The 25,654-nt window shown below is 36.1% G+C and overlaps 1 protein-coding gene across 1 annotated transcript in view; it reads left to right on the top strand.

Moving 5' to 3' along the window:
* Window positions 1–25,654, top strand: part of LOC103757322 (serologically defined colon cancer antigen 8) — an 87,962-nt gene that overhangs the window by 46,112 nt on the left and 16,196 nt on the right. The window contains exon 9 of the mRNA XM_025896384.2: window positions 3,810–3,941. Coding sequence (XP_025752169.1) covers window positions 3,810–3,941 — 132 coding nt within the window. The remainder of the gene's footprint in view (window positions 1–3,809; window positions 3,942–25,654) is intronic.

The raw sequence follows: 25,654 nt of genomic DNA, 5'->3' as shown, positions 1-25,654 counted from the left end.
TGTTATAAATATTGTTAAATGACTTTTAGTGTAGTTTTACTGTTTGGACTATAATGTATAAATTATATTACCGGTTTGGCAACAGTAGGCATCCAACTGTGTGAGTTTAATTGAAGTAAAGAACACATACCCGGCTGAACTATTTTTCTGCGTGTTTGGTTGACTGCAGTCATTGCACTCAATACCAGGAGTGAAATGTTTGTTGAAGGTAGCTGTATGAAGATTGGAAACAGTCTGTCTGAAGGTTCAATCGTTAAAATTATATGCAACAATACTTCATCAGCAGAAAATATTTTAGAGCACGTATTTAATTTCCATACAAGTAAAGAATTGGTTTTAAGAGCAGGAAAAGGCAGTGTTTAAAAAGCACTGCAATGCAAAAGGTAGCTCAAAGGAGTAAAGGCAGGATTGCCACTTTAGTGTTCAAAAACTAGCACATCCAACTGACTTTGAATTGTGACTATTTAACGGTTGTGCATTTTTTTGCCTCTTGTATTTGAGTGTTTTGGAGAAACTTGTTTGGTTTTTCTTCCAAGACTCCTCCAGTGGGGATGGTAAATAAAACCTTAAATTGCTTTTTAAATAGGTAGTTGAGGTAGTTGAATGGATCCAGAAGAATAGAATATGCTCCTGCCCCATATCAATTATTTTTAATATACTGACAAATAAATGAGATTTGGCAAAATCTATTATGCATTTAATTACAAACATGCATTTTATATTTCATTTTCATGTGGTGATGTAGCTTTGCTCAGTGCAGTCAAAATAATATTGATTTCATACAGGTCTTCTAAGTCTATCAGATCTCTGAGGCACACACAAGATACATGACTGCATGACTTGTAGGGCCAGCCTGAGTCTGCAGAAGTGCACCTTCATGCAGAGTTCAGCCTAGATGGCGGCACTCCAAATGTCTGCATGCTGCAGTTTCTACTAACTCCACCACATCTTACTGCTCAGACTGTTAAACTCAGAGTAGGTCTTGTGGAGCACCATCAGCACATCCATGCTGTGTCCTTTAGTTGTGCTGAATCCATCTGACATAGTGTTTAGCACATAGATATTTCTAACTTGTCTCTGTCCCTGGCATTATGAGTGGGCTATCTCTGAAGCTCAGCACTGTGTACTTTGATTCTTGTTCCTCTCTCTCTCTTGCACCCCTGCTGTGATACCCTGGGAGCAGAGTAATTCGAAAGCATTTACGTAGAACTGGTCCTACCCCTGCCTCCTATATAAATGTGCTATCCCATTCAGTACAGTCATCAGGCTTATTACAGTGTGGTTGGTTTTGGAGGGGGGGGGGGTTGTGGTGTTTTTTTTACCCCAACAATTTGTCAAGTTATTTAAATATCAAACAGAATTAGCTGTTCTGTCTTTGGAAACTGAGGTGGATGAAAAGTATATTTAAAGATGTAGAGGGAAACTTTGACAAGTGATGATGAAGACTCTTAGTGTGCAGTATTGCGCTGGGACTGGTGTTCTCTGATGCTGACACATGTGAACCTTTTAACATTGACCTTAATAGGCATTCTGCCCTTCATATGTACTGTCCTTCAAAACGTCAGTGTCATTAAATATTTGAATCTTGGTGGTGAGACTCTTAGATATTTACATGGAAAAGGCATTGTGTAAATAATGTCTTAATAGGCTGCTTTTTTCTTTTTCCCCCTGAGTTCAACTGTAATTACAAGAGATGTTTTAGGAGTAGACAACACTAATATCGTGGTTCAAAGCATGAGGCATTTATGGCTGTATTTTACAGATTATGCTACTCATGTTACTTTTGTTTCATTAATTGTAATATTCAGTAGCATTTTAGTTTTGGTTGATTTGAATTCCTTGATCTTTCCAGAAAGACTTCAGGCACCCTCAAATATGATGGGGATGAATAAGTCCTTGAAAACTATAGGGACTTCTGTCACCTTGAATGCTGCTTCTGCTGTTTCCATGAATGAGACAATCACATATAAATGGAGAAAAAGAAGCAGGATCCCCCAGTTGGGAAACCCTAAAACCATGGTGATTTACAGTATTCCTACATGGCAAATTCAGTTGCTGAATTTTGCTGATAAAAAAAGGAATGCAGTATTGAACTTAGTCCCTGTTACCACTTGGTTGGGTTTTGTCACATCAGGTCTCTGTTGAGCTGCTCTGCAGTGGACCTTTGCTTTTATCCACTGATTGTCTGTCTTACAGTATCAGTATCAAGTACAGACTGCATTCACATTGTGTGATAACAGTTGGTCCAGTTGGCAATGCTTTGTTAATGCTGACATTTAAGTTACTAGTATTTCTGTTAAATGACCAGTGTACAAATTCAATTTCTGCTACCTTTCTATAACATCCTGCCCACTGTTACGTGTACCTATCCAGGAAACTCCTGGGCACTGAAGTTTGATGTACAAATATATCAGCACAATTCTGATGTATTCATCTGTGATGTTCCTTAACAGAGCTGTAACTCCCTATCTAAATTTAATTACATACAGTCTTTGTCCAAAGTTTCCCTTGCTAAGTTCTTTTGGATTCACAGATGATACCATGCATTGTTCTCTATTTAAACATGAAAAGATTATGTTGTCATTTCTAGATTTGACTTGTCAATGTAACAACATGATTTTGAGGGAGGAGTATTCCTTCCCCCCTGCACTTTGTTGTATTTTTCAGAATGTCAGTTGTTGTTGCATTCTATAACAGCCAAGAAGGTAAAGTATCTTTCTGCTGTAATTACAGCATATTTAAGTTTATGATTTAAAGATATATCTGAAGCTTTTTAATCTCGAGATCTGGAGTGGCAGATGCCATAAATCAAATTTGTTTGCTTTTGATTCGTACTTTTTGATGGTATTGCAGATTCTGACATGTTCTCATTAACCTTTTCCAAAGAGTTAAAATTGTACAAGTGCATCATGTATATTTTATCACAATTTAATCTGAGCTCTTTTCCTGATATTAAGAAACAGCTCGTGCCTGTTTCTCCATGGGCTGATGGTTAGAGATGTAGCAAGTAGCAGTCCCAGGTCATTCATGGACCTGGTGTCTTTGCTCACCCGTGAAGAATAAGAATTGCTTAGAAGTGACTAATATTCTTAAAGACTGTGCTGAGTTTTATGTAGGTTAGTGTGTGCCTGTATGATTTGTCCCTCGTTTCCTAAGGTTTTATTAATTTTCCTCTTAACGTGGCTTTGGTTTTTGGGTTTTTTTTTTGATTTCTTTTTCTTAGGGGGGGGCAGAGGCTGGAAGGGTTTGTGGGGTTTTGTTTTTGTTGGTTTTTTTGTTGTTTTTTCTTAAAATATGTGTAATGTGTTCATAGCATATGAGGTTAAATAAAGTTACTGAAACAGTACCAGTATTTAGAGTTTGACCTGTGCAGTGGAGTAAAGGTTGAAGTTTTTAGTAGATGTTTTTTTAAACTAAATGTTAGCTTTTGCTAATAAAGAAGTTGAAATGTGTTTTCAAAGTGCTAGCCAAATTCTTGCTTAACAAGTATGAATTTACATTTATTGATCTTATTTAACATCATGCATAATGCCAAGTGACATGCCTGTTTAAATGAGGCTGAAATTAGCTTAGCCAACCTATGACTGAGTGATTGCCATTGGCATATTTACCAGATACCCTTCAGCATCATGTTCTTTTGTCTCAAGATTTTCTGAAACAGAGTTTTGTTTCTGTACATTCTAGTAATAGCTTGTTTATGCATTACATATACATGTATGAAATTTTATAAATGCTGAAGCCACATATTGATGGCACGCTGCAGGATGAAATCTGACAACATCCATCATCGCTTTGTTTTACTTCTGTAGATCTGAAGTCAACCAGCTTAGTCAGGAAAAAGAGTATCTTCATGGCAGATTGGAGAAGATGCAGAAACGGAATGATGAATTGGACCAACAATGTATCCAGCATGGGAGAATGCATGAGAGGATGAAGTCAAGGTAGGAGGTCCTGTTAATCTGTCGGTATGTGATATGCTCAACTGTAATGGTTGTGTTGTGTAAACATAAAAATGACACTAGGTTGTGTGAAAGGCATTTTCCTTATGAAAATGACCATTCCTTCTCCCTCCCCAAGCATTCTGTCAAGTTTTTTTATAACATCTTTTGCTTGTGCCATTTTAGATAAATAAAAGGAAAGCTTGAACAACATAGTCTTCCAAAGAATTTAAGCCTAGTACATATGTGTGTGGGCTGCTTCGGCTGTTCTCTGCTCTAACTTGGATGAATAGTCTTACCATATCAAAAAAAAAAAAAAAAAAAAGGGAGGGAATAGGGGGGAGGTGGGGAGGAAAGACAGAGGAGGTTATTCAGTGATACAAATGTAGAGTACAGATGTGGATTCAATTATGCCATGTAATAGTTGTATTTTTGAGGTTTACCATCATTGAACTTGCATAAACAGACAAATCTTAGTGAAGATCTCAGTAACTAGAGAAATGCTAACAGCTTCCAGGCACCACTAGCCTTTCAGACAAGCAGTGACTTCCTCAGGAAGAGCTGGAAGCAGCTGCAGCAAGACTAGTATGAAATATTTCCACCAGTATCAATTGACTCTTCTGTCCAGAGTGTCCAGACTGATAATACCTTGTGCTGTGATATGGATTAGATGTCCTCAGAGATCACTGTGGATTCTTTTCCTTTTTGTTCCAGAAACTTCATCTATGCTCTGTTGTTCTGTTTTCCACTCTACATTTAGTATAACAGGCACTGAAAGAGCTTAAGCATGCTTGTGGAGGTAGAGGATGAAGTAAGGAGGAGGCTGAGCAGCAACTCTGCGAATCCAATCAGCCAGGCTAACTCTTGTCAGTACTGAAAGGCAAAATGCAGTTTAACTTCATTTAGACTAGACAGTCCTTACTGTGAAAGATTGTTTCCTTTTTTGATCACTGACCTACTGACAGGAACAGAGCTTGCATGCATTGAAGCAGGCAGTCCTTTATGCTCATTTTTTTTAAAGTATTGATTTTTAATTTTTTTTCTTTTTTTGCTGCTATCCCTTTATTCTCTGTCTATGTAAGCTTCTTCCTTCCAAGCACTTCATGTGTCCATTTCAGTTGCCCAGACCCCCTTCTTTCCTCTTCCTTTTCAGATTTCTGTTTGTTCCTCATCCTGTTCTTCTGTAACCCTGGACTGTCATCCTCATTTATATCTCGAAGAACAAAGTAATTCAAAATGCTGCAACTGTGTCCCTAATCTGTGTGACCATTTAATCTTTCCTTTTATCTCACCTTCCTTTCGGTTTCTTTACTCGTGGTGGATTCTTACCATATGGAGAAATGAGGACTGAAGGTTACTTCCAGAAGAAAAAAAAAAAATTCCCCCCCTCTTTTTCCTCCTAGCTGTTCTTCTGTAGAATTATTAGTATCCAGTTGAATTTAAGACTGCTTTGTAAGTTTTTGAGAAAATCTTTCCTCTGTCAGAACCAAATAAAATTGATCTACTGGAAAATGTTGCTTATTCTTTGCTGCAGCAGCAATGATTTATACACTAGAAAAGACTTAAAGCATTAATCCAGAAAAGAAAAGTGGTTTGAAAGCAGAGTGGCCATGCTGCAGGCAATGCCTTACCTTCTGCTGCTGTTTTGCTGACAAGGAGAAAAAACAGGACAGTAATAGCATTTGTCTTATTTAATATTTTAAAATATGTAAATATGGAAGAAATTATCAATTATTTGAAACATGAACAGTATACTTTGCCAGCATTTTAAGAGGGGGCTCTTTTAACGTATTTTTAATTGTGATCTTGCACTGTATTAATTTAAAATCCAGGTAATAAAGGAGAAAGTATAACTACTACAACAAATAAATCTCCCAGTTCCTTATATTTATGTTGAGAGACTTCCACCAAATCAAAACATCCAATTTTGAAAATAGAGATCTGACTATGCTACTCAGTAAAAGCAGAACAACAAATAATAATAATTATAATGTATTTTGCCTCAGATTTTCATCCATCCCTTAGATACTAATAATCACAGCAAAATACTATTAACACGTTAACACATTTCCCCTTTGTATGTTGCTACAAATAACTGATCTTTTTGCAACACAGTCCCACAAAGTGCATTCCTGCCTAATTTTCTAGCTGCTGTTTTTCTGGCTCTCTTTAGAAAGTTTCTTGTATCAAAATGATTTTGGCTAAACTTGGGACCTAACATTTACATTTGAATAATGAGGAATTGTTGTATTTGTTTAAGAAAAAATCTTTGTCAATACTTGTGTTCTCCAAGGAGAATATGATAGGCCCTGATATAACTATTTTGTGGAAGAAGCAAGATCTAATTGATCAGTCAGAATTTCTTTTTGAGAAAAACACTGTTTTGGCAGTCATAATAGTTGCATTCCTGAAAGTGAACAAGAAGATAACTCTTTTACTGCCTTTCCTATCTTTCAGTATAAATACATGCTGCAAATGAATACAGTCCAAAATTATGTAAGCAAGTTTTAAAGAAAGAGATTGCAGTCATTAAAGAGGATATTGAATCAGCCTTTTCAATGTAATGGAAATTTCCAGGCCTTTCAGTGTGTTTTTCCTTAGTGAAATATGGCATTAAAAGAAGTAGATGTCCATCTTAAATGATACAGCTGTCACATGCTACTGAGGCAAACTTGAATTGAAAGATGTATAGGTTGCAGGACTAGGGTGACATGTTATAAGAGTGCAGTGGAGCTCATAAAAAGATGTCCATTTAATGTTTTTAACCTAGCAACACTCTGGATCTTTGTTTAGATACATGTATGGGGCTTTTACATTAGTTTTTTTATTGTTTTGATATGGATTTTGCAGCTATCCACTTTATCATTTTAGGCAATGATTTGTTTAACTAAGTAGATCATCTCAAAAGTATTCATTAACGTGTCATAGAGTCACCTATGAGTCACTGAAAGTGGTCATCATGTGTGACTATGGATCTGAATCTTGGTGAAATAAATTCTTGTCTATTATGTAGCAAAGAGTCTGTTTGTAGAAATTTTCAACGTCACAGCAAATTATGTTATTAAATTCTTCAAATTCCCATTCTGTAGACTTGAGTTCATAGTAGAAATTAGCAGGTTGCAGAAAGTACAGAATTTTTTATAAGGCAACTGTAAAGATAGAAACTAGCCAAGAGTAAAAAGAAGATGAAGTAAAAATAAAAGGTGGTTTTTTTGGGTTTTTTTGGTGCTCCACTCCACGTAAAGTGAATAGATTCCAAATGAGGGAAAATTCAAAACCAAAGGAATTGTGTAACTGTACACGTAAAGTAGGTTCATTCTCTCCTTAATCTGGTTTCAAATGAGCATGTGTTTACACTTCTGTAGTTAGACCAGTTCTGTAAATGCAGATCCACTTTCTCATGAGCTCTTTTCTCTCCCAGTTTGGGGAGTAAGAAGAAGAAAAAGACAAGAATCTGCCTAGATCTTATTACTGCTGGAATGTATTTATAAATAAGTATTATTTGCCCAAGCTGCCATGGGTCAGGATTTCATCAAGCTATTTAAGTTCCCACTGAACTCCTGTAGTTACTATGTTCAATTAACTTGTCTGCATCTATTCTTCTCACAAAGCAGGCATTTGATTGTGAGTCAGCTATTTAGAGAATTTTTTCTGTGGACAGCCAGTGTCTAAAATGGGAAGCATTTAATTAAATATAGCTTAGCTCTTTCCTGTGTATGTTTCCTGTTAAAGACCCTGGTGATATGTGGAAATACAGCAAATATGGAGTAGTATCTTCAAGCAGGAGAAGAAAATCTTAGACAATTTCTTTCATTTTTTCAAGATGAGCTGACCGTACCTTTACTTTTTATCAAGCAGCTAAAGGAAAAAAAAAAGCATTTGGATAGTAGTTTATTTGAAGTGGAAGTCTCTTTTGAAATCTTTTTAATAGAACATGTATTTAGAAGCTTCTAATGAGTTTTTTCCCAAACGTTTTTTCAAACTAAGTTCAGCATATGGAATTTGGGGCTATGAATTTTCTCTGTTTTGGTGATTAGAGTTGGTATTACTGTTATTTTTGCTGTAAGGTGTGTGATCGCTGTTCAATCTGTGTAACATTAACAATAATCATACATTTTATGCAAATTTGTATGGGGCTTTTTGTTGTGGTAGCTTTTGGGGTTGACACTGTTAGATGTATTCCAACTGTATTTTTGCTAGCTAAAGTTAAAAAGAAGAGCCTACAGGACTGGCAGTTTGGGGCAGATGTGTGTCTATTCCTTAGGCATCAGTGGTTGTAAGTTAACTATAAAAATGTTACAACCATCTGTGTAACAAGACGGCAGAGATCTGCTCTCGCCTGTTACTATAAATAAGAAGGAGATTTGTTTGACTTCATAGACATTGGATTTATAAAGACTATATGTGTCAAATTGTAACTATGTGCCATGTTGCTGAGATATGTCTGCAGCCAACTACCTGGGGTGTCTTCCCCTTCAGACATTCTAGTGTAGTGCAGCAACTGTGCAGAAATGTCTGTATAGCACAACATGTGACAAATTATATTTGTTTTCTACCTATGGCGAAATGTATGATTCTTATGGATAAGCTTATCTGGAAGAGTAGCTAAAATGGATTTTTAAATGGACCACTCAAGGAGTGAAAATGCAATATTCAGTTTGACAAGGATTTTAAAGGCTTTTTGCCACCATTAGGTTTATTTTTTTGTTTTGCTTTCTTCTTAAATAATAGTGTATGCAAGATCATGTGTGCATGAGAGAGCACATATCTGTGAGAATTGAGACAGAGAGAGAGAATACACCAGCATTTTCAAGTAACTGATTTGTAAAATCACAATAGCTAGTTTGCTGTCACTATTACACTTCTGAATAGAAATTTTTGATTTCTTGGCAAATCTTCAGTAGAACAATTGATTAAAATTATTTCTTGATAACTGGAGCAATCAAGTTGCATTTGAAATTTTACATTTTCTGTCTAAAGCTCTGGTATTTTGTGTGTATGTGTTTTCAAGAAATAATGATGGATAGAAGAACTCAGGTTAGGTCATGACCTAAAAGACATTTATTTTTTTTCCAATCCAGTTCATTCTCAGTTGAATATATTGTCTTCCTTATTCTGCTGATAGATTAGTGTATTTTTTTAAAGTAACAGGGAGGCAATTGTTACTATAGTTTTACTAGACCAATCATCTAGTTTGAAATGCAATTATAAAATAAAAATGCACTGTATTATGGCTTTTTAGTTTAAAATGTATTCATTTCTATATTAAAAGTAGAGATTAACATACATAGTATCCATAACATCTTTGATATTAAAGATATAAAGATATTCACATTGTCTCAATGTGTAAAGAGCATTATGCTTTGCTTTTTCCTGAACATCATTACTCATACCCACGTATCTTTGGTGTGGTTTTGCTGTAATGGGATAGCTGTAACAACTGGAGACATATAAATTTTTGTATAGCCTTTCATGCAAGGAGATTGTAAAAGGCTTTTTTGTCAGTGTGTCAGCATTGCAGTTCAGACAGATAAAACTCTCAGCTCATCCAGAATTTGGGGTTATCACTATGACTTAATTTTTTATTTCTCTATAATGCTCATGTTCTACATTGAGAAATGGATACTCCAGAGAAGTGCTATTAGGAAATAATGAACAGATAATGTGTATACACATATACATATATATGTTGAAAATCCTGTCAGAGTCTGAAAGTGTAATTGGCTTTTGTTTATTTTTGGGGTGTTTGCACACAGTTAAATGCTCTGGAATAGAAACTGGATGTTAAATATCTCTCCCTCCTTCTTCCTCTGCAGTTCACTATTTGTCTATTTCCTATATATTTATTCAACTATTTTTCCCCTTCTCACTTTAAATAGATGTCTATATATAGTTTACATACATATATATTTCTTTGAGAATGTATTGAGCTCCTTTGTAAAAATCATTAATCCTCACTGTTCCAATTTGGACAACTGTTTCCACCAGCACCGATTTTCTCATTGGGATCTTATTTTTGGTCTGAATTAATTTCTGTTTGGTTTGTACCTACGTGTCTTTGAGCCAAAATTAGGACAGGTGGTTCTTTTGTTCAAAAGAATCTGCATTGGTAATGCAAATACTTCTGTTTATAAGTAAAGAGTTGGACTTAATGATCCCTGTGGGTCCCTTCCAACTCTGCATATTCTGTGATTCTGTGAAGCCTTCCACTTTTGTTAGTTTTGCAATAGCTCTTCATCATCCTCAGTGTTCTGACTGTTGATCGTTTTTGAATCTGGGCAGTCAAAACTGCTTACATGGTCTTGGATAAGGATATTTGAATATATGGAATTAATATATTTAGTAGAAATTCCTTGACCAATAAATCCTACAGTCACATTTGCCTTTTTGACAGCTGCATCAAGAAGTGTGTGCAGGATCTCTTCCTCCCAAGTAAATTCAAGTTTTCTGCAGAGACTTTTGCTATGAACTGCAAATGCATTAAGTCCCCAGCGTAAGGCTTTGTACTATAAAATTTCATCCTGTGTCTGCTGTTCCAATCGTCTGAGTCATCTTTTTCTTTCTGTGCAGTATCCCAGACCTTCTCTAAACTGATAGCGTGTCCTAAATTTATCAGCCCACTCCTGGTTTTTTTTGTGCTGAGTCATAATTCAGAATATTCAAAAATCTGTTTAAATGCAAAGAAATACAGTTAGAATTCTTCCTTCCCTTCAGTTGTTCCCGTTGACTGTGTGCTTTTTTTAGTCAGTTACTTGTCAACAACAGCTTACTTAACTATTGCTGATGGAGTATGATATTTAATGTTTTGCTGAAGTTAATGTAGGTAAGATTTATTGCATTTCCTTTATCAAAGAATGAGCTGTCAAAGATGTGCCTGAATCTGCTTGTTCTAACTTACATTTTAGTTTCTCATGTTCCATCTACCTTTATGTCCTTATATATTCTTTTTCTTTCAGAATGTATTGTACACTTTTTTGTGTATTTATGGTCATGTTAATTATCTGCATTACCTTCTTTAAGGATTAGTTAATGCTGCATTTGGTTTAACTGCATAACAATATAGTTAATGTGAGGAGAAGGTGTAGAGGGGAAGTGATAGTGTCTGTTCACTTTGCTGGCCACCACAATTTTATTTTTTTAGAAACTGGAGAATAATATCTGGGAAAGTGATACCAGTTGATGTCTCAAAGAAAAACTATTTGGAAAAATAGCCAGGTTTGCTTGCTCCTGTGTTGAGCAGCTACCAACGCTCTGACTAACTCTCCCTCTACTAAGAATCTGGTAATTGTCCACTTCTGAGAATATATTCTACTCTACAGCTTTGATATATTCTGCCTTCTCCAAAACAGAAACAGGGATAGCTCTTATTCATGCCATCATGAACTGAGTCAAAGCCTTTAGCTCACTAATAGTAAACTTGTGTCCTTGTCTACCAGGAATGTAAAAAGCCCTGAAATATGTGTGACATAAAACAGCACAACATAAGGTTCCAGGCTGTTCTTGTTACTTTCTGTTGTCAGCACAGTTGTTAGTTTTCAAATTTAAATGTTAATTTAGCATTAGCGAATCATTCTTGATTCCTCTAAAATGGAGGTGGATAAAGGTGATGTCTTTGACAGCTCAGCCCAGACTCTCCTTGATACGGCAAGATCTAGAAACTCTTGGCGCTGTGCAGATCATAACACTGACAGTGAAAAATATGTGCATCATGAGACAGAAGTATACCCATGGTTTTCCAGGGGAACCCCATTTTTTTCTCCTAGCTTTGCTACAAATCTGCAACTGTTGTAATTTTGGTTAGGGGTTGCTTCTGGTGGTGATATATGATTGTGTTAATCCACCAATTTATCCCTTCAGCGCCACAACATCTTCTTTGAAACACTTTGCCTTCAGTTCCTGGTAGTAGCATCTCTGGTCCATGGTAGTAGTCATGGACCAGTCTTCCTCACCACCTTCCCCAGAGATGTGAAATAAAAAGTGAGCAAGTGAGGTCAATGTCCTCTTTTTCTGTCTTGTGCATAAAAAAATGTAGATGTTTAATGGCAAGAAATAGCACCAAAAAGCATGTCACTCATGTTCATTCAAGTTATCTCAAGTTCATTTAAGGTCCCCAGAACTACAGAATAAAGGTTTCTACCCAGGGTAATAGCCTTTCCAATGTAGTATAAATTACTAGTATAAAAATTAAGTTGTTGAAGTCCCTGACTGTTAAACTCACCTGATTTTCTTTCTTCCATATCATGCTTCATCTGCATTTTTCAAGTTCATTTTCATATACTGTATTTCTGTGTTATCATTGTGACGTGTCAGAACAATATAAAAAAATAAACATTTTTAAATAGCCACTGTGAGACTACCACTATGCAGTAGTTCAGCAGCAAATATCTAGTTGGGATATTTAGCAGTAATCGAGATCTTCCTATTGGGCCTTCACTGAACTCACAATAATAGTAAAATCTAAATATTAACCCATTTGGCAAATTACTTTAAGCAGTAGCAGATCTTCCAGTTTTGATCTCTGTGTATAACTGAGATTTTCAAACTAAGGCTATTTAAAACCTTCCATTCCCATTTAGTGGGGAATGAAAATGAAGACAGATGAATAACATTTAAAGAGCTTTGCAAGTGTGTCATGAAAATTTACCAGCTCTGTAACAAAATCTGTTCACCTGCCTGCTTTCAAGGTTATTTTTGTAAGAGGAGACCCAAACTAATGATAATTTATGTTTTAATAAGTGAGTAGAGTTTTGCAAGGTTATTGTAAGAGTATTTTTTTCTGGATAACTTTAGTGTTTTGATTGCTTCTGCAGGGTCCTGGCCTGCTCCTATGGAAGTTGATCTAACTGTGGATGTTTTCATTTTCCACATATAAATCTAACCTTTCCTTAAATCTTTAAAATGTTTAGCCACTTAGTGATGTCTCTTGTTCCAGTAGCTCCATAACCAATGTTGCACTTGAAGGTGGGGTATTATCCCATCATGCTTTTTCCATCTTTCAAGCTAGTAACTACTTAGTTTATGCATTATGAGACTAACAATCTGTTTTTCCACTGGTTTTGTCCTCTAAAACACAGATAGAACTTCCTTTTGCGTATTTCTTGTCTAAGTTAGTTAAACTATCATTCTCTTCCAGAGCTCCAGTCATTCATTATCAATTTCTGAATGCACTCTAAAAAAATTGCCATCCTAAAAAAATTAAGTGCTAAAAGGTAATTGTGTTTATTGTGCCTTGTGATAGTGCTAGTTGGTAGTAGTCTAATAGTGACAGGCATTGGGCAAATTTCTGGAAAAATGGTCTTGAATGTGTTATCCTTTAACTACTGATAGCACAAGTTGTAGTGAACTAGATTATGGAAGTGGCTATAAGGAAGGACAGTATGGTAAGACCCGCTTAGCATCCATATTTCTAGGGTATTCAAGTCAGCATTGTGTGTGCTTCTCAGCAGGGCTTCTCAGTTTGGTTCTGAAGTAAAGTAGTGATGATGGAAAATATGAAAGAAGTGGAAGAGGACGGTAAGATTATTCTGTGTTTAACTTGTTCTTTGTGAATGGTAAAGTCATGTATTGAGGGAAAGAAAGGAGAAATGAGATTTTTAATATTTTTTAAGTTCTTTTTAACCTCAGAGAGCCAGATTCCACCTTTAGTTGTACATATGGAAATACATCCTTGTCCCAAATACATCTCGTTACTTGGGACTTGATCCTGAATGATCTTTAGAATTCTGATTAGATTCAAGTCAAGGTTGCTAAATACTTCCAGGTCTCCAGTATCCAAAAGTTGTCTCAGTGGCATGGCTGAAATGACAGTAAACTTTTCTCTGCTTATGTAAAGCAGTGTAATCTTTTTGAGTGCTACACTAGCACTTCCCACACTACCAGGGATATAGCCTTAGTTTAGCTATGTGACTTGCATGAAATCAAAAACAACTTACAGGGTTTTGGTGGGGTTTGGGTTGGTTTTTTTGTTTTGGGGTTTTTGTCTTATTGCTTGGATCATTCGAGTGACTGACCTTTTATATATATATTAAAAAATACAGGTGTATGTGTGTATATATATGTATATACATACACACAGTTTCAGAACTAAAAAAAGCTCATCTGTAAATTGACACCAAACATGGACAAATGCACAGAAATATTTGGAAGCATGTAACTTAAAAAGCACTTTTACTTAACTTTTACTATTGTGAAGGCTATTATAATTTTCTGTGCCTTGTCATGCATGTGTTAGATGACGCAAATACTTGTGCTTCTCAAATATGTTGTATGAATAAAATGCACAAACAAACTGAGCAGAGGCATAGGTATCCTTGGGAAAGGACTTTCTGTCATGTTAACCCATGTCAATAAAATCCACAGGAAATGTGTCTAGCATTTTGTTCTTTTCAGATTTCCATTTTTAATAGCAAGAAGACACTCCAGGCAGTGCATTTCTGAGGGATTATTACATTTCTCGGGTGGCTGAAGTCACTCACCCTTCAGCCTTGTGCCTTGCAACACACCCGAGGCGAGCAATAATCCCCAGCAAGGCACTGCCTGTCTTATTGCTTAATTATTTTACCTATTTAATGCTGCTTAGAACATTGTCAGCTGTTGAGAAAAGGTAATTATCACTAGTCAAATGAAAAACACTTTTTTGGCTGCCTTACGGATACACATTTTACTGGTACCTTGATACATAATGAAGCCTGATAGCAAAACTTTTGCTTGTCTCTTCTTCAAGCCACAGCTGTTTCCCTGCTAAATTCATCCCATCTGTCTCCCCTTCCGTAAGGCTGTAGGCAGTATAGCATAAGTACAGAAGCAGTTCAGTGCTATTTTGGATAAACATAGCTGAAATTTGAATCTTTGCCATTTGCAATGCACACATTTTGTTTTACTGCTGTAAAGAGAGCTGTCAAAATAAAAACTACATGGATAATTTACTGAAATGCAGTCAAATAAAGGGATGATCAAAGGGAAAAAATGAAGATATAATATAGGGTCACTCTTACATGCATGGTGTATTCTGAACAATTTAATTGTTCACCTCTTGACATTGCTGGATGCAGAGAAATTGGTAGTGAATAACAAAAGTAGAAGCCACTGAATTAGCATAGAACATGAAGTCCAAACTTCTTGTCAAAAAGGGTAGCAGGCAATTATTTGCGATAGTGCCCTATTGAACTATCTGACCAAGGTATCAGTTCTTTGCTCATTTTATAAGGAGTATATAATTATGTAAGATAATACAGCTTGGAAATTAAATCCATCATTTTTGTATATAACACTGTCTCTGAAAATGTAAGGACACCATAATGATCACAATGGGGCAACAGTCATTACACTCTCCTTTACTCTTTGCATTTCTGATTGACATAGAAAAGTATATATTAATGCTGAGTACAGTTATCTTCATTGAGTTTGTTGTTCTAAAATGGATTGATGGTTAGTTACCCAAGGCTTGTGTTTGAAATTCCAGGTTTTCTGGAACAGAAGATCCAAATGACAGTAAGGTCTGCCTGCCTTGAATAAATTGAGTACTGTGCGACATAAAATATTTGACAGTCTTTCAGGCAAAACCCTTTTGAAAAAAGTCCTCTATTCTGCTGAAGTGTTAGAAAAATCCTATGGCACCTCTAGTAAGAGAAAGGTTTTGACCTTTGACCAAGGTATCCTATCTTGGATATATTTTCCTTTCACCATGTTATTGTGTTCTATGTGGTCCATCTCAGAGAAAGATCATGGCTAGTAAGTCCTTCTAAGTCTGTTGTAGGAGAATCTTGAAAACTGTTTCTAGGTTAACCCTGACATGTATTTGGTATAGTTCCATGTTCTGTGGAAGTTAATTCTCAAAGGCTATTGCTTCCAAATTTGTATTGCATTAGGCAAAGGTGAACAAAGCCATGTTTGTCCTAACCTAGATGTTCGTATTGACAAAGAAAGAAATAGATGGTGAACTTAATGTTAGTGGACAATGAAATAATCTCAATATCATCATTATCATGGCTAGGCTTTGTGAACAAAGATTTGGGAAGGGCTCTGCCCACATTTGCTACAAGCACGCTGGTGGCTAAAAAGGCCAATACGAGATAGGCAAGTCCAGTTGCAAAAGGCACAGCAGAAGGACTCCTTAGGTGGTATCAGCAAGACATGATTCTTTCTGCGTTGTCTAATCTCAATATAATACTGATCTAAATGTTATGAGCATAAAGTTCCTCTGGGAAAAAGCACCTCATGCAGTTCACTACTAAAATACTGATTTCAGTGTTCTGTGTTGAGGTAGAGAAGGGGGAAAGAGGATATTAAGTTGTTAGCTGCTTCTGTATTTACAGGACTGTTTTCAAGCTGTATCAAAAGAAATGGTCTTTCGTAATATTACCAAGAAAAGCAGTGTTATGTGAAAAGCTTACAAAGTGGTTTTCTTACAAGTATATTTAAAATCAATAGTCTGTGACAAGAATCAAGACTGCGTTACTCCTCCATATTTACAGGATAAGGATTTCTCTGTCTTTATAGACACTAAATTGAAATATATTCAAAGATTTCAAAACACTATTAGTTTTGATCCATAATATAAATAAGGATGTTATAATCTGTGAGACTGAATGTTGGTATTTAGTCCTGTGTAACTAGTCCAGGAGCTGGTAACACAGCTACTGCACCAGAACTATTGCCCTCATGTATCAGTTTTAATGAAGAAAGGCTCTGCTGTTTTTTAAAGGAGGCCCAGTTCTTCAAAGACTCCACCATATGTAAAGGCATCTCCCCTCTGCCTCCCTTTGAGCTTGACTGAAAGAGTAGTTGTATAGACTTCTTTGTGGTCACCAGAGTATTGCAGTGAATGTCCAGGTACTAGGACCATCTTGGAACAACTGCTTTTATGGTAAATATGTTGTGATAATTCTTTAAAATCCTATTAATGTCTGACCTTATATTATAAAAACAGTGTCTATGGTTTGGTCATCCAGCTTTGTATACCACGCATCCGATGGAACATGTGCATGTACCAACATAGTATTTCAAGAAATGTAAGCTTTTTTTTTTTTCCTCCAAAAGGAGAGATTTACTTTTGTGTTGCTACATATTGAAAATGGTTGGCCTCTGTTAGAGTCATTTAGGTAGCTACTATACATTGAAGGGGGAGGCCTGTACCTTCATGCATAGCAATTTTGAAAGCTTCACTGCATTTTTCCAAATGATCCCAATTCCAATTTTTCCAGTGATTCCAAAACCGCAAGTACCTAAAGAAAATTAGATTTTTGCAAAGGGTTTTACCCTCTTACAGGGATGCACAATTGAGATTTGGGAATAGAGGAGTGGACAACATCAAGGGCAAAACAAGTTACAGTTACTCTCTTGCCATGTGCAAAGTATTAAGAAAGCTGTCAATATTATACTTTTCACATATATTCATTACACTTTATTTTTGCAGTCTAGAGTACCTTACCATAAGTATGTGCATTTGTTGATGTGATCAAAAACCCCAAGAGTATGTGAATTCCTGGTGATTCTTCATCTACAGTTTTGAGTGTGCTCCCACTGTTGGGACTGTTAATGGTGATCTGGCTCTACTAAGGTGTTTTTGTGTTTTTTTTTTTCAAATCTAGCACTTCAAACATCTACTTGTTTTTGTCTGACCATCGCCTTTTTACTTACATCCAGGATTTTTTTTTTTTACCTATCAGTTTTCAGATCAGACAGAAGGCCCTATATTTTCACTCATTCCTTCTGCAGGTAGTGTAAGGACAAAAAATTCCATTAGGTAATATGGAAGCAAAAAAAGCTTTAAAGACAACAGAAGAAAAACACTTTTTACGGTACTGTTTTCTGTTATTTTACCTTTTCATGCTTTTCTTGGTTTAAGGAAATTTTAGGTATTCCATCTCTACATTTAGAAGGAATGGTTTCTGCCAAAAACGTTCTGAAGATTTCTCAGTCTTCTGAAAAAAATTTGGGTTTGAATGTACACAGTGAACAAAAACCTCTGCTTGTTCAAAATTTTTCATGCAATTTACTTGTTTGCTCAGTTGCCTTGTGAGTTATACAATCAGAACTGAAAGCCAGTACAATATTTACAGAATATTACAGAATATTACTACTTTCACTCTATCTTAGCTCTCTGCTCCCACTTTCAACTGCCTCTATTTTGGTAAATTTTAGACTTTGTTGTTGTTGTTGTTATTATTAATGTTTAAATATTCTGACTAGATATCATTAGCAAGCTCCACAATTTAAAATAAATTTTTAATACCAACATGACATAAACTGGACAATACATTATATCTGTATGGTACATAAATGTTTTTCTTCTTTTTGCCTAGGTTGTCACAAACTGAGAAATAATAGCAACTATTTTAAGTGCTTGCAGGTCATCTATAACCCAAAATTAAAATCCCTTTCATTCAGCGATAATGCAGGGCTTTGGTTTATTTTGGGTTTTTTTTCTATTAACAGTGCATGGGCAAAGCTTACCAGATATTTTTGTGTTCAAATGCTTCCCTCTGAACTGTTCTTCTTTGAATTGTCTCTGGACCCAGCACCACCCTGTTTTTTTTTAATCCCCTCAGTGTACAGAAGCAATCCCAAACAAAGTTTTAAACAACAGGGATTATTTATGCAAAGACAGAGTTTAAATTAATTTTGGTAAAAACCAGAACTGATTAGAATCCTGATAGTTCAATTCATTAGCAGAGTTCCACTTCTGTTAAAGCAGTGTTGCAAGATAAATGAGTGATCCTTCCCATGCTACTTTCTTTCGTTTTCAGTGGAACTTTGATTCCTGGAAAAAACTGAATTCATTTGGTCCCTTAAACACAGCAGATAACTGTAGAGCAGAATTAAAAATAGGAATTACTTGAGATGTCAGTGTTGTTTGTGTGAAAATAGCATCCTAAAAATCCTGTTCCACTAAAATGTATTCTATTTAGCTAATTTCTATTCATATTTCAAATAGCACAGTTGGGGATTCTTTCCTTTGTAATCTTTTTGGGAAGGAATTTTTTTCCTAATACTTCAGTGACTTTCTGCATCAGATTGCAGGGTAATGTTACAGTCAGTAATGTTTACATCAACAAATGTAAATTCAAATTAAATCTATTATTTAAATAGCATAATGGAAACACATGGTGCTTTGTAGTCATGTAATTAAAGAAGATCTGTGCCTCCAGGAGTTTATGATCTAAAGATCAAAACCAGTTCCACATGCAGCAGACCTCTTCTAAGTATCAGTCTACAGTTTGGGGATTTTGTCTTGTATCTACTTCAGCATAAATTTTACTCCAGAGCAGAGATTTCAACCAGGCCAGTGCAGTAATGTCTGAGATGTAATGCATAAGTTTCATACTTGACGCTTAGTGTAGAGACAGTTCCCTGCTTAGCACCGAAAAGCTTCGTGTTTCGATTTATACCTTGCTTATTTAACAGTAACACTGTGAACTAAACTTCATGAATTATACTAGTTTAGTTGGGGGGGGGAATCAAATTCTTATGTTTAACAAGGAGTCTGACTAGCCATGCTTTTTTTTGCCTTTTTTTTTCCAGTTGTGAAAGTAATTTTGTGCAAAATTGCGTTTGAGTTAAATTATTCACTCATCCTGGGGCAGTAGCCTGTATACACTTTCCAGCTGAGCCAACTTAAAATATGGGAAACAGACCAGCCTAACATTCCATTGTTGCCTTATATAATGTGGTGTTTTGGAAATGATGATGAAGGCAACCTGGATATTTCATGGATGAATTAGTAGATTCATAAACTGAAAGCTTTGCTTGCCATTTGTAATGGTGTTTTCTCCCTTCCTTTCAAAATTCTGTGCTCACAAATTGGAGATGTTGCTTTTATTTCAAAAGAAAAGAGGAGGACTGAAAAAAAGGAAAGAAAATCAAGCCTCTTTTCTCTTTTGAAGAAGTCTTTGCCTGAATTGCTGGCTGAGTTCCCTCAAAAGGCCTGGACTCCTTCAAAACTTGGAACCAAGTTCAGAACCCAGCTAGGTAAGGTAGAGTACTTTCTTCAGTTTACTTAGTTTTCTCCCTACAATATGCTACAAAAGAATCTGGGTGTAAACACATAGGTTGTTATTGTCAAGTGTGATAGTCTGGGATTTCTTCCAATTATCATCCTAATTAGGTCTCTGAATTAAAAAGAATTTTTCTTTTGGGCATGGGGAGCTAAATGAAGATCAGTCTGTGAACCCTGTGACTCATAGATAGCTACAAACCATTAAGCCCCTTTGTTGCTGTAATGACTTAACTGCAAAATAATTTTGCAACCTTAAGAGGCAACTTTTGCCTTCAACCTCTTTGTCTGAGAACTTTTCCTAAATTAAGGTAAGCTTGGGCATCGCCTCTTGCACATCCACACGTTTTGTTCTATTCCAGTGCTTTTTTTCTCAGTCGATGCTGTTGCTTAGGGTTGCACAGCTTGGAGGTGCTGCTGTGTTTGGTTTTCCTCTATTATTTATATCCTTAAAACATGAGTTCTGGTCATTTCCTGATCTTATGAATGCTTTGAGTTCTGGCAGCTAACGGAGACTTCTCAGCACTTTGTTTTGAACTATGGCAGTTTTTCTCCAAGCACTGTGTTTCACTTTTACCCACGCTGTGCTACAGATCGTGACATTGCTGGTTCCAGGTCATCTCTGTGCTGTGTGGAAATAACGCTGTACTGATCTTTTTCTAATGTCATATTAGATTAGATAAAGCTGTGAAATGATTCCGTGTTATGAGTAGTAGTCATTAATGAATGTTGGCATTTTTCATTCAAACCTGTTTGAGCAATGTTTTTGTACTTTAGGTCCATGGTGATCGGAGTAAAGGAAAAGATTTCCCCACAATGAGCAATGGTACAAGTCCTACCTTCTTTCAAAGGATTTCCTTCTTACTGTACTTTTGGGTTTGTTTTTTTTTTAACTAAACTGTAGCTTTCTGAGCCTTTAGGTCATATGGTGTGTGGCTTCACACAAACGTTTACTACATGACAGGCTAACTTAGATTTGTTTTCATCTTCTTCCTACTCAGTGCTTTTGTCTTGTGCTGACATATTGGATTCTGTGCTGTACAAAAGGAAACCCTAAATGACAACTGGTGTAACATTGTGCATGAGACCTGTGTTTTTGGATCTAGACTCAGATGATGGACTTGTAGTCAAAAACATTCAATACTTGCCAATACCAAATACCAAATTTCTTTTGAAATACTTGAATCAGTGGTAATCTCATGATTCTAACACATCACTGAAAAAAAATAAATTTAAAAAAGTCCTTTATCAGTTGGGGGGAAGAATAAGCAAGAAGAATAAGATTTCCTAAGAGAGTGTAGCATTGGTAGTCTTAAACAAACAACCCACCTCAAAAAACCCCTGAAAACAACAGAAAAACTATAGCCCCAAACTACAGAGGTTCTGTGAAAACACACAATAATTCTGACATCAGGCAGTTAGATAGCAGACTCTGATGCGGAAAACTGTCCCAGATTCCAACATTCCTTTCAGCTGACATTAGAAAACAAGGTAGACTTAGCATGAGAAATAGTGTCTTCATATGAAGAGATTGCTCTTGTTGGGCCCATATGTGAACCATATATCCAGATTCTCTCTACATCCGCTCACTTGTCTCCCTGTCAGCATCTGAAGAGAGATCCCCAAATGTTCAAATGCACCTTTCATATCAGAGTTTAATTTTAGAAGACTATCTTGGCTTATTAATTTTGATTATAACAGTGCTGTGGTGGCAGAGACATCAAACTGGAAGTAAAATTTCAGAAATCAGAATGCTACAAAGCTGTAGAAAAAAAAATACAAGTGCAATTTGCAGTAATAGGTCACAATAATTGTCTATGGTAAAATGTATATCATTATTGAAGAAGTGATAATTCATCAGGGCATGTATTGTTCATGTTCACTTTGTATGTTACAAACTGCAACATGGAGGCTGAACACTTCCATGATCTGTGTGTGTTGGATGAGGAGGGTAAAGTTTAAGAGCCCAAAAAATGGCTTCAGAGGTGGCACTTATAGAAATTTGGAACTTAAGAACTGAAGAGCATCTTGGACATTTTTGCAATTTCTTTGTTTTCTTATATCTATAAATGTTCTTTTCATTTGAAAGACAAGCTTTAGAATATGCAAGTGAAGCCAAACTTATTGGACTTCTTAAAAAAAGGAGGGGTGAGCAAAAAGCTTACCAGTTGGGATTGTTTAATGCACTGAGCAAAGTAAGTTCCTAGGCAATTCAGAGGAATCACTCTCATTATTAAAATAATATTGAGTAATACCTAAGAGTCAGATTAATAACAACTGATTACATTAGAGTAGTTTGCATACCATGAAACTTCTCAAAATGTTGATTGAAATCTTTCATATACCTGATTTGTTACTTATTTTCCCTGTAAGGTATACTTGCTTACTCTATTCTTAAAATTAAGTACATGAAGTCACCATCCAGAACTAGAATTTATACTAAAACAGGAGTTGCAAAATTAAAAATGCCAGTATGAAGTGACGCAATTTTTTCAGTGATTCTGTGTTTTCTGTTTTGATAATGGATGTCTAATGGCATTCATTTGGTTATGAAGGAAGAAATTCATTCCCTTGCTAATATCCCCACTTTCCCATGTAGTCCTCTTCAAATTGAAGGGGTTTTGCTTTCAATTTCCTTTTCTCTTTGTCTCAAAAGAGGAAAAGCATTCTGTTATTTCTATAAATGATTGTAGAAATTCTGATGCTTCTACAAGTTACAAACCAGGTAGATGATTTACAATTATTATATCAAACATCTCAGGTTACCTAGAATGTGAATGCAAGAACCTTTAAAACTGTTTTTATAGTCATTATTATTCCATATAAAAGTAACTGTCTTTTCTTTAAAAACTTAAAAGAAACTCTACTCCCCACCTCCCAAGAAAACCCACCCAAACAAACCCCAGAAGATCTGACCAAGATATGATAGTGGAGTCTTTATCAGACCCAAGCTGTTCTAAAGTGGTCCAGGGTGGGCATGTGTAAGCAGCAGTGCCGTTACCCTCTGGGGTTGAGGGAGAAGCTTTTGCATTATTTCTACAGTAGTCAGTTTGCAGCAGGTCTTGGCAAAGACTTCACACATGGTTTCTTTTATTCACCTGTTCTTGGACAAGAAGACATAGCCCATATACAAAGTTCATTTTCTCTCTCATACTCAAATCTAGGGCCATACTTTTTGCCTAAACAGTAAATTTAAATTCTGAAGTGCTTAATCGAATCCATGTTTCACATGTGCAAAGGACCTCTGTTGGCCAGGCCTTCTATTTCTGAAATTCCGTTTCTGATGTTTGTACGGGCTCTTATTGAAGGGAGGGCAGTACTGGACATTGCCAGTGAGGGACTGGGGTGGGGGAGAGCCTGTGTGACAGCTCTCCAAGCACACCCTCTTCTGGAACTCCAGTCATAGCTAATGCTGAGACCAAATGTGGTCATAGACAAGTGGTTTTGACCTCATCAGTTCTGAAGACAACCTGCTGGGTTGATTATTGCTTTGCTATCCAAAGCAACACAATGGGTAAAATAGGCATTTTTCAACTAAGTGCTGTTGAGTTATTTAGAATCTTTTAGGAAAATGCGAAGACACACACACACACAACCCCTTAACTAGGAAAATAAAGGAATTGAATATTTGCAATCAGATAATTGGAAACTATTTTCTCTCTCATCTTCCAGAGTCCTCTGAGATTGGGGCAAGTGGGCCAAGCTTGGGCATTAACACTTAAAATGAAAATTTGATTACAGATCAGAAACAGTGTTTTGCCTTATATGAAAACACACAAGGTCTGAAAGGGATTAGTTCAAGAGATTCAGGAGGGGGTTTGTTGATTTTATTCTATATATATAGGCATAATTTCATAGTTTTTTTGGAACATTATGCATAGAACTAACTGAAATCTTAATCTCTAGTATTTATAAACATGTCTTGTTACTGTAAACAACCTCTATACAGTTCTTTATTTATTATAGCTGGTAAATCAAGCCCTATCAAATTTAAACTGAGCTAAATTGCTACATTATTGAATACATTCCCACATTTTACATTTTGAAATCCAAGTGTGTTTTGAACTTCTGTCATCTTTCTCTTGATGAAAAGAGGAAAAAATGTAATTATGGGAGGAGAAAGTGGCTTTTTAATTTCAGTTTTGTATAAAACTATTCAAAGCCATTTTGATGAAATTTGAAATAGCCTTGAGACAGAGTACTGGGTGAAAGGAAAGTACTAGCCATAAATAAACAGCTTGGATACCTAGTATTGTGTCCTCAAAAATGGCTTCAACCAAAACCTCACCATTGGTATTCTCTTTCTGTGAAGGTCGAACACAGTCTACCCATCATTTGTTTAGGAACTCTAACTCTTAAATAGCTGAGGGGGAAAACAATTTGTATACTATCTAGTTGAACATAAGCATTCCAGCATTCCCATATTGTAAGGAAAACTGTTTTCATGAAGGCAGAGGAATGTTCTGTGCTCATTGCAATGGAAACTTGAAGCAGGGAAACTATTTGGAAACTATTTGGATACATGTCTAGTTTCTGTTCTTGAAAAATGCTAGAACACAGACATGTGCTTCGTGTTCCTTATTCTGCACACTGCTTCTCTCTGCTCAGATAATCACACAATACATGTGAGCAGCATTTGAGGTAGGACTGTTATCTTTTATCTCTTTGATGTCTTATTTTACTGACGCAGGAAAAGTTCAACAAGGAAATAGTGTTTCTGAACAAAAGGTGCTGCAAATCCTCAGCAGGCAGAATTGCAACATTGTGCCATTTGTCCTTACACATTTCCATCTCTGCCTGTCCTTCATTAACTGAGATGGTTATTCATCACAGAGTGGTCGATGGGAGTTTTATAGGAGCATTTATTTATATTTTCTATGTTCTAGATTTTTTTCTTTTAATTTCAGGCTCCAAAGTGTACTTTTTTTCTGTTTTAGTCCATTACGCCATAAATGGGGAAATTATAACTCATCACAAACAGAATTATTTTTGCAGCCTGTCTTCCTGGCGTCTGGATTCTAAAGAGACAACCTGGATGCCTGCATGCCAGTGCAACCAGGATTTCAACAGTGTCAATAATCTTTGCTCATCACACCAAAAAAATCAGTGTGTCAGTGTATTCCTGCAGAGTCATTAGCATACAGACTCACTCTGCTTGCTTAACAAAGCATGATTTGGTGTATTATAGTTTCCTAGTCTGCTTGTCTGATTCACCTCTGACAAAAGCAGAGAGCAAATTCAGTCCCTTCTTTAGTGGCACACTAATGTGGGAAATAAATCTTCGGGCATAAGGTCTGAATGGCAGTCATTTAAATAATTCAAATACAGCGATCATTTTGCCCATGTGCCTTTCATTTCTTTGTTTTGTTTCTCTGTATTTCCCAAATCGCTGAGAGACAAATGACCTTCTGCGACAATCTATATTTTTAAAATATCTAGAGCTAAATAATCCCCGTCCTGTTTAAATGCAGTTTAATTGGTTACATGTAAAATAATTATTTGCTCTCTCTTTTGTGGTGTGGAGGGGGGGAGTTGGAGGGGAGAAGTAACATACAAGCAGATGTGCTGCTAGATCTACAGGCTTCTGCCAACCATATGGCATCTTAAAGAAAGATGGTTGGAGCGTCTGGATTAGCAAAGAGTCGGGATGGAAAGCCATGTGTCGTGTTGGTACAGGCAGTTGTTTTAGCTCTCTGTAAAAGGCTTCAGGAGATTGTGTAAT

The sequence above is a fragment of the Manacus vitellinus genome, unplaced genomic scaffold (genome assembly GCF_001715985.3).
Source record: "Manacus vitellinus isolate BGI_N305 unplaced genomic scaffold, ASM171598v3 scaffold_8_pilon, whole genome shotgun sequence".
NCBI classification, from domain to species: domain Eukaryota; kingdom Metazoa; phylum Chordata; class Aves; order Passeriformes; family Pipridae; genus Manacus; species Manacus vitellinus.
Note: the sequence above shows the minus strand (reverse complement) of the source record. Positions and strands in the feature narration are given on the sequence as shown.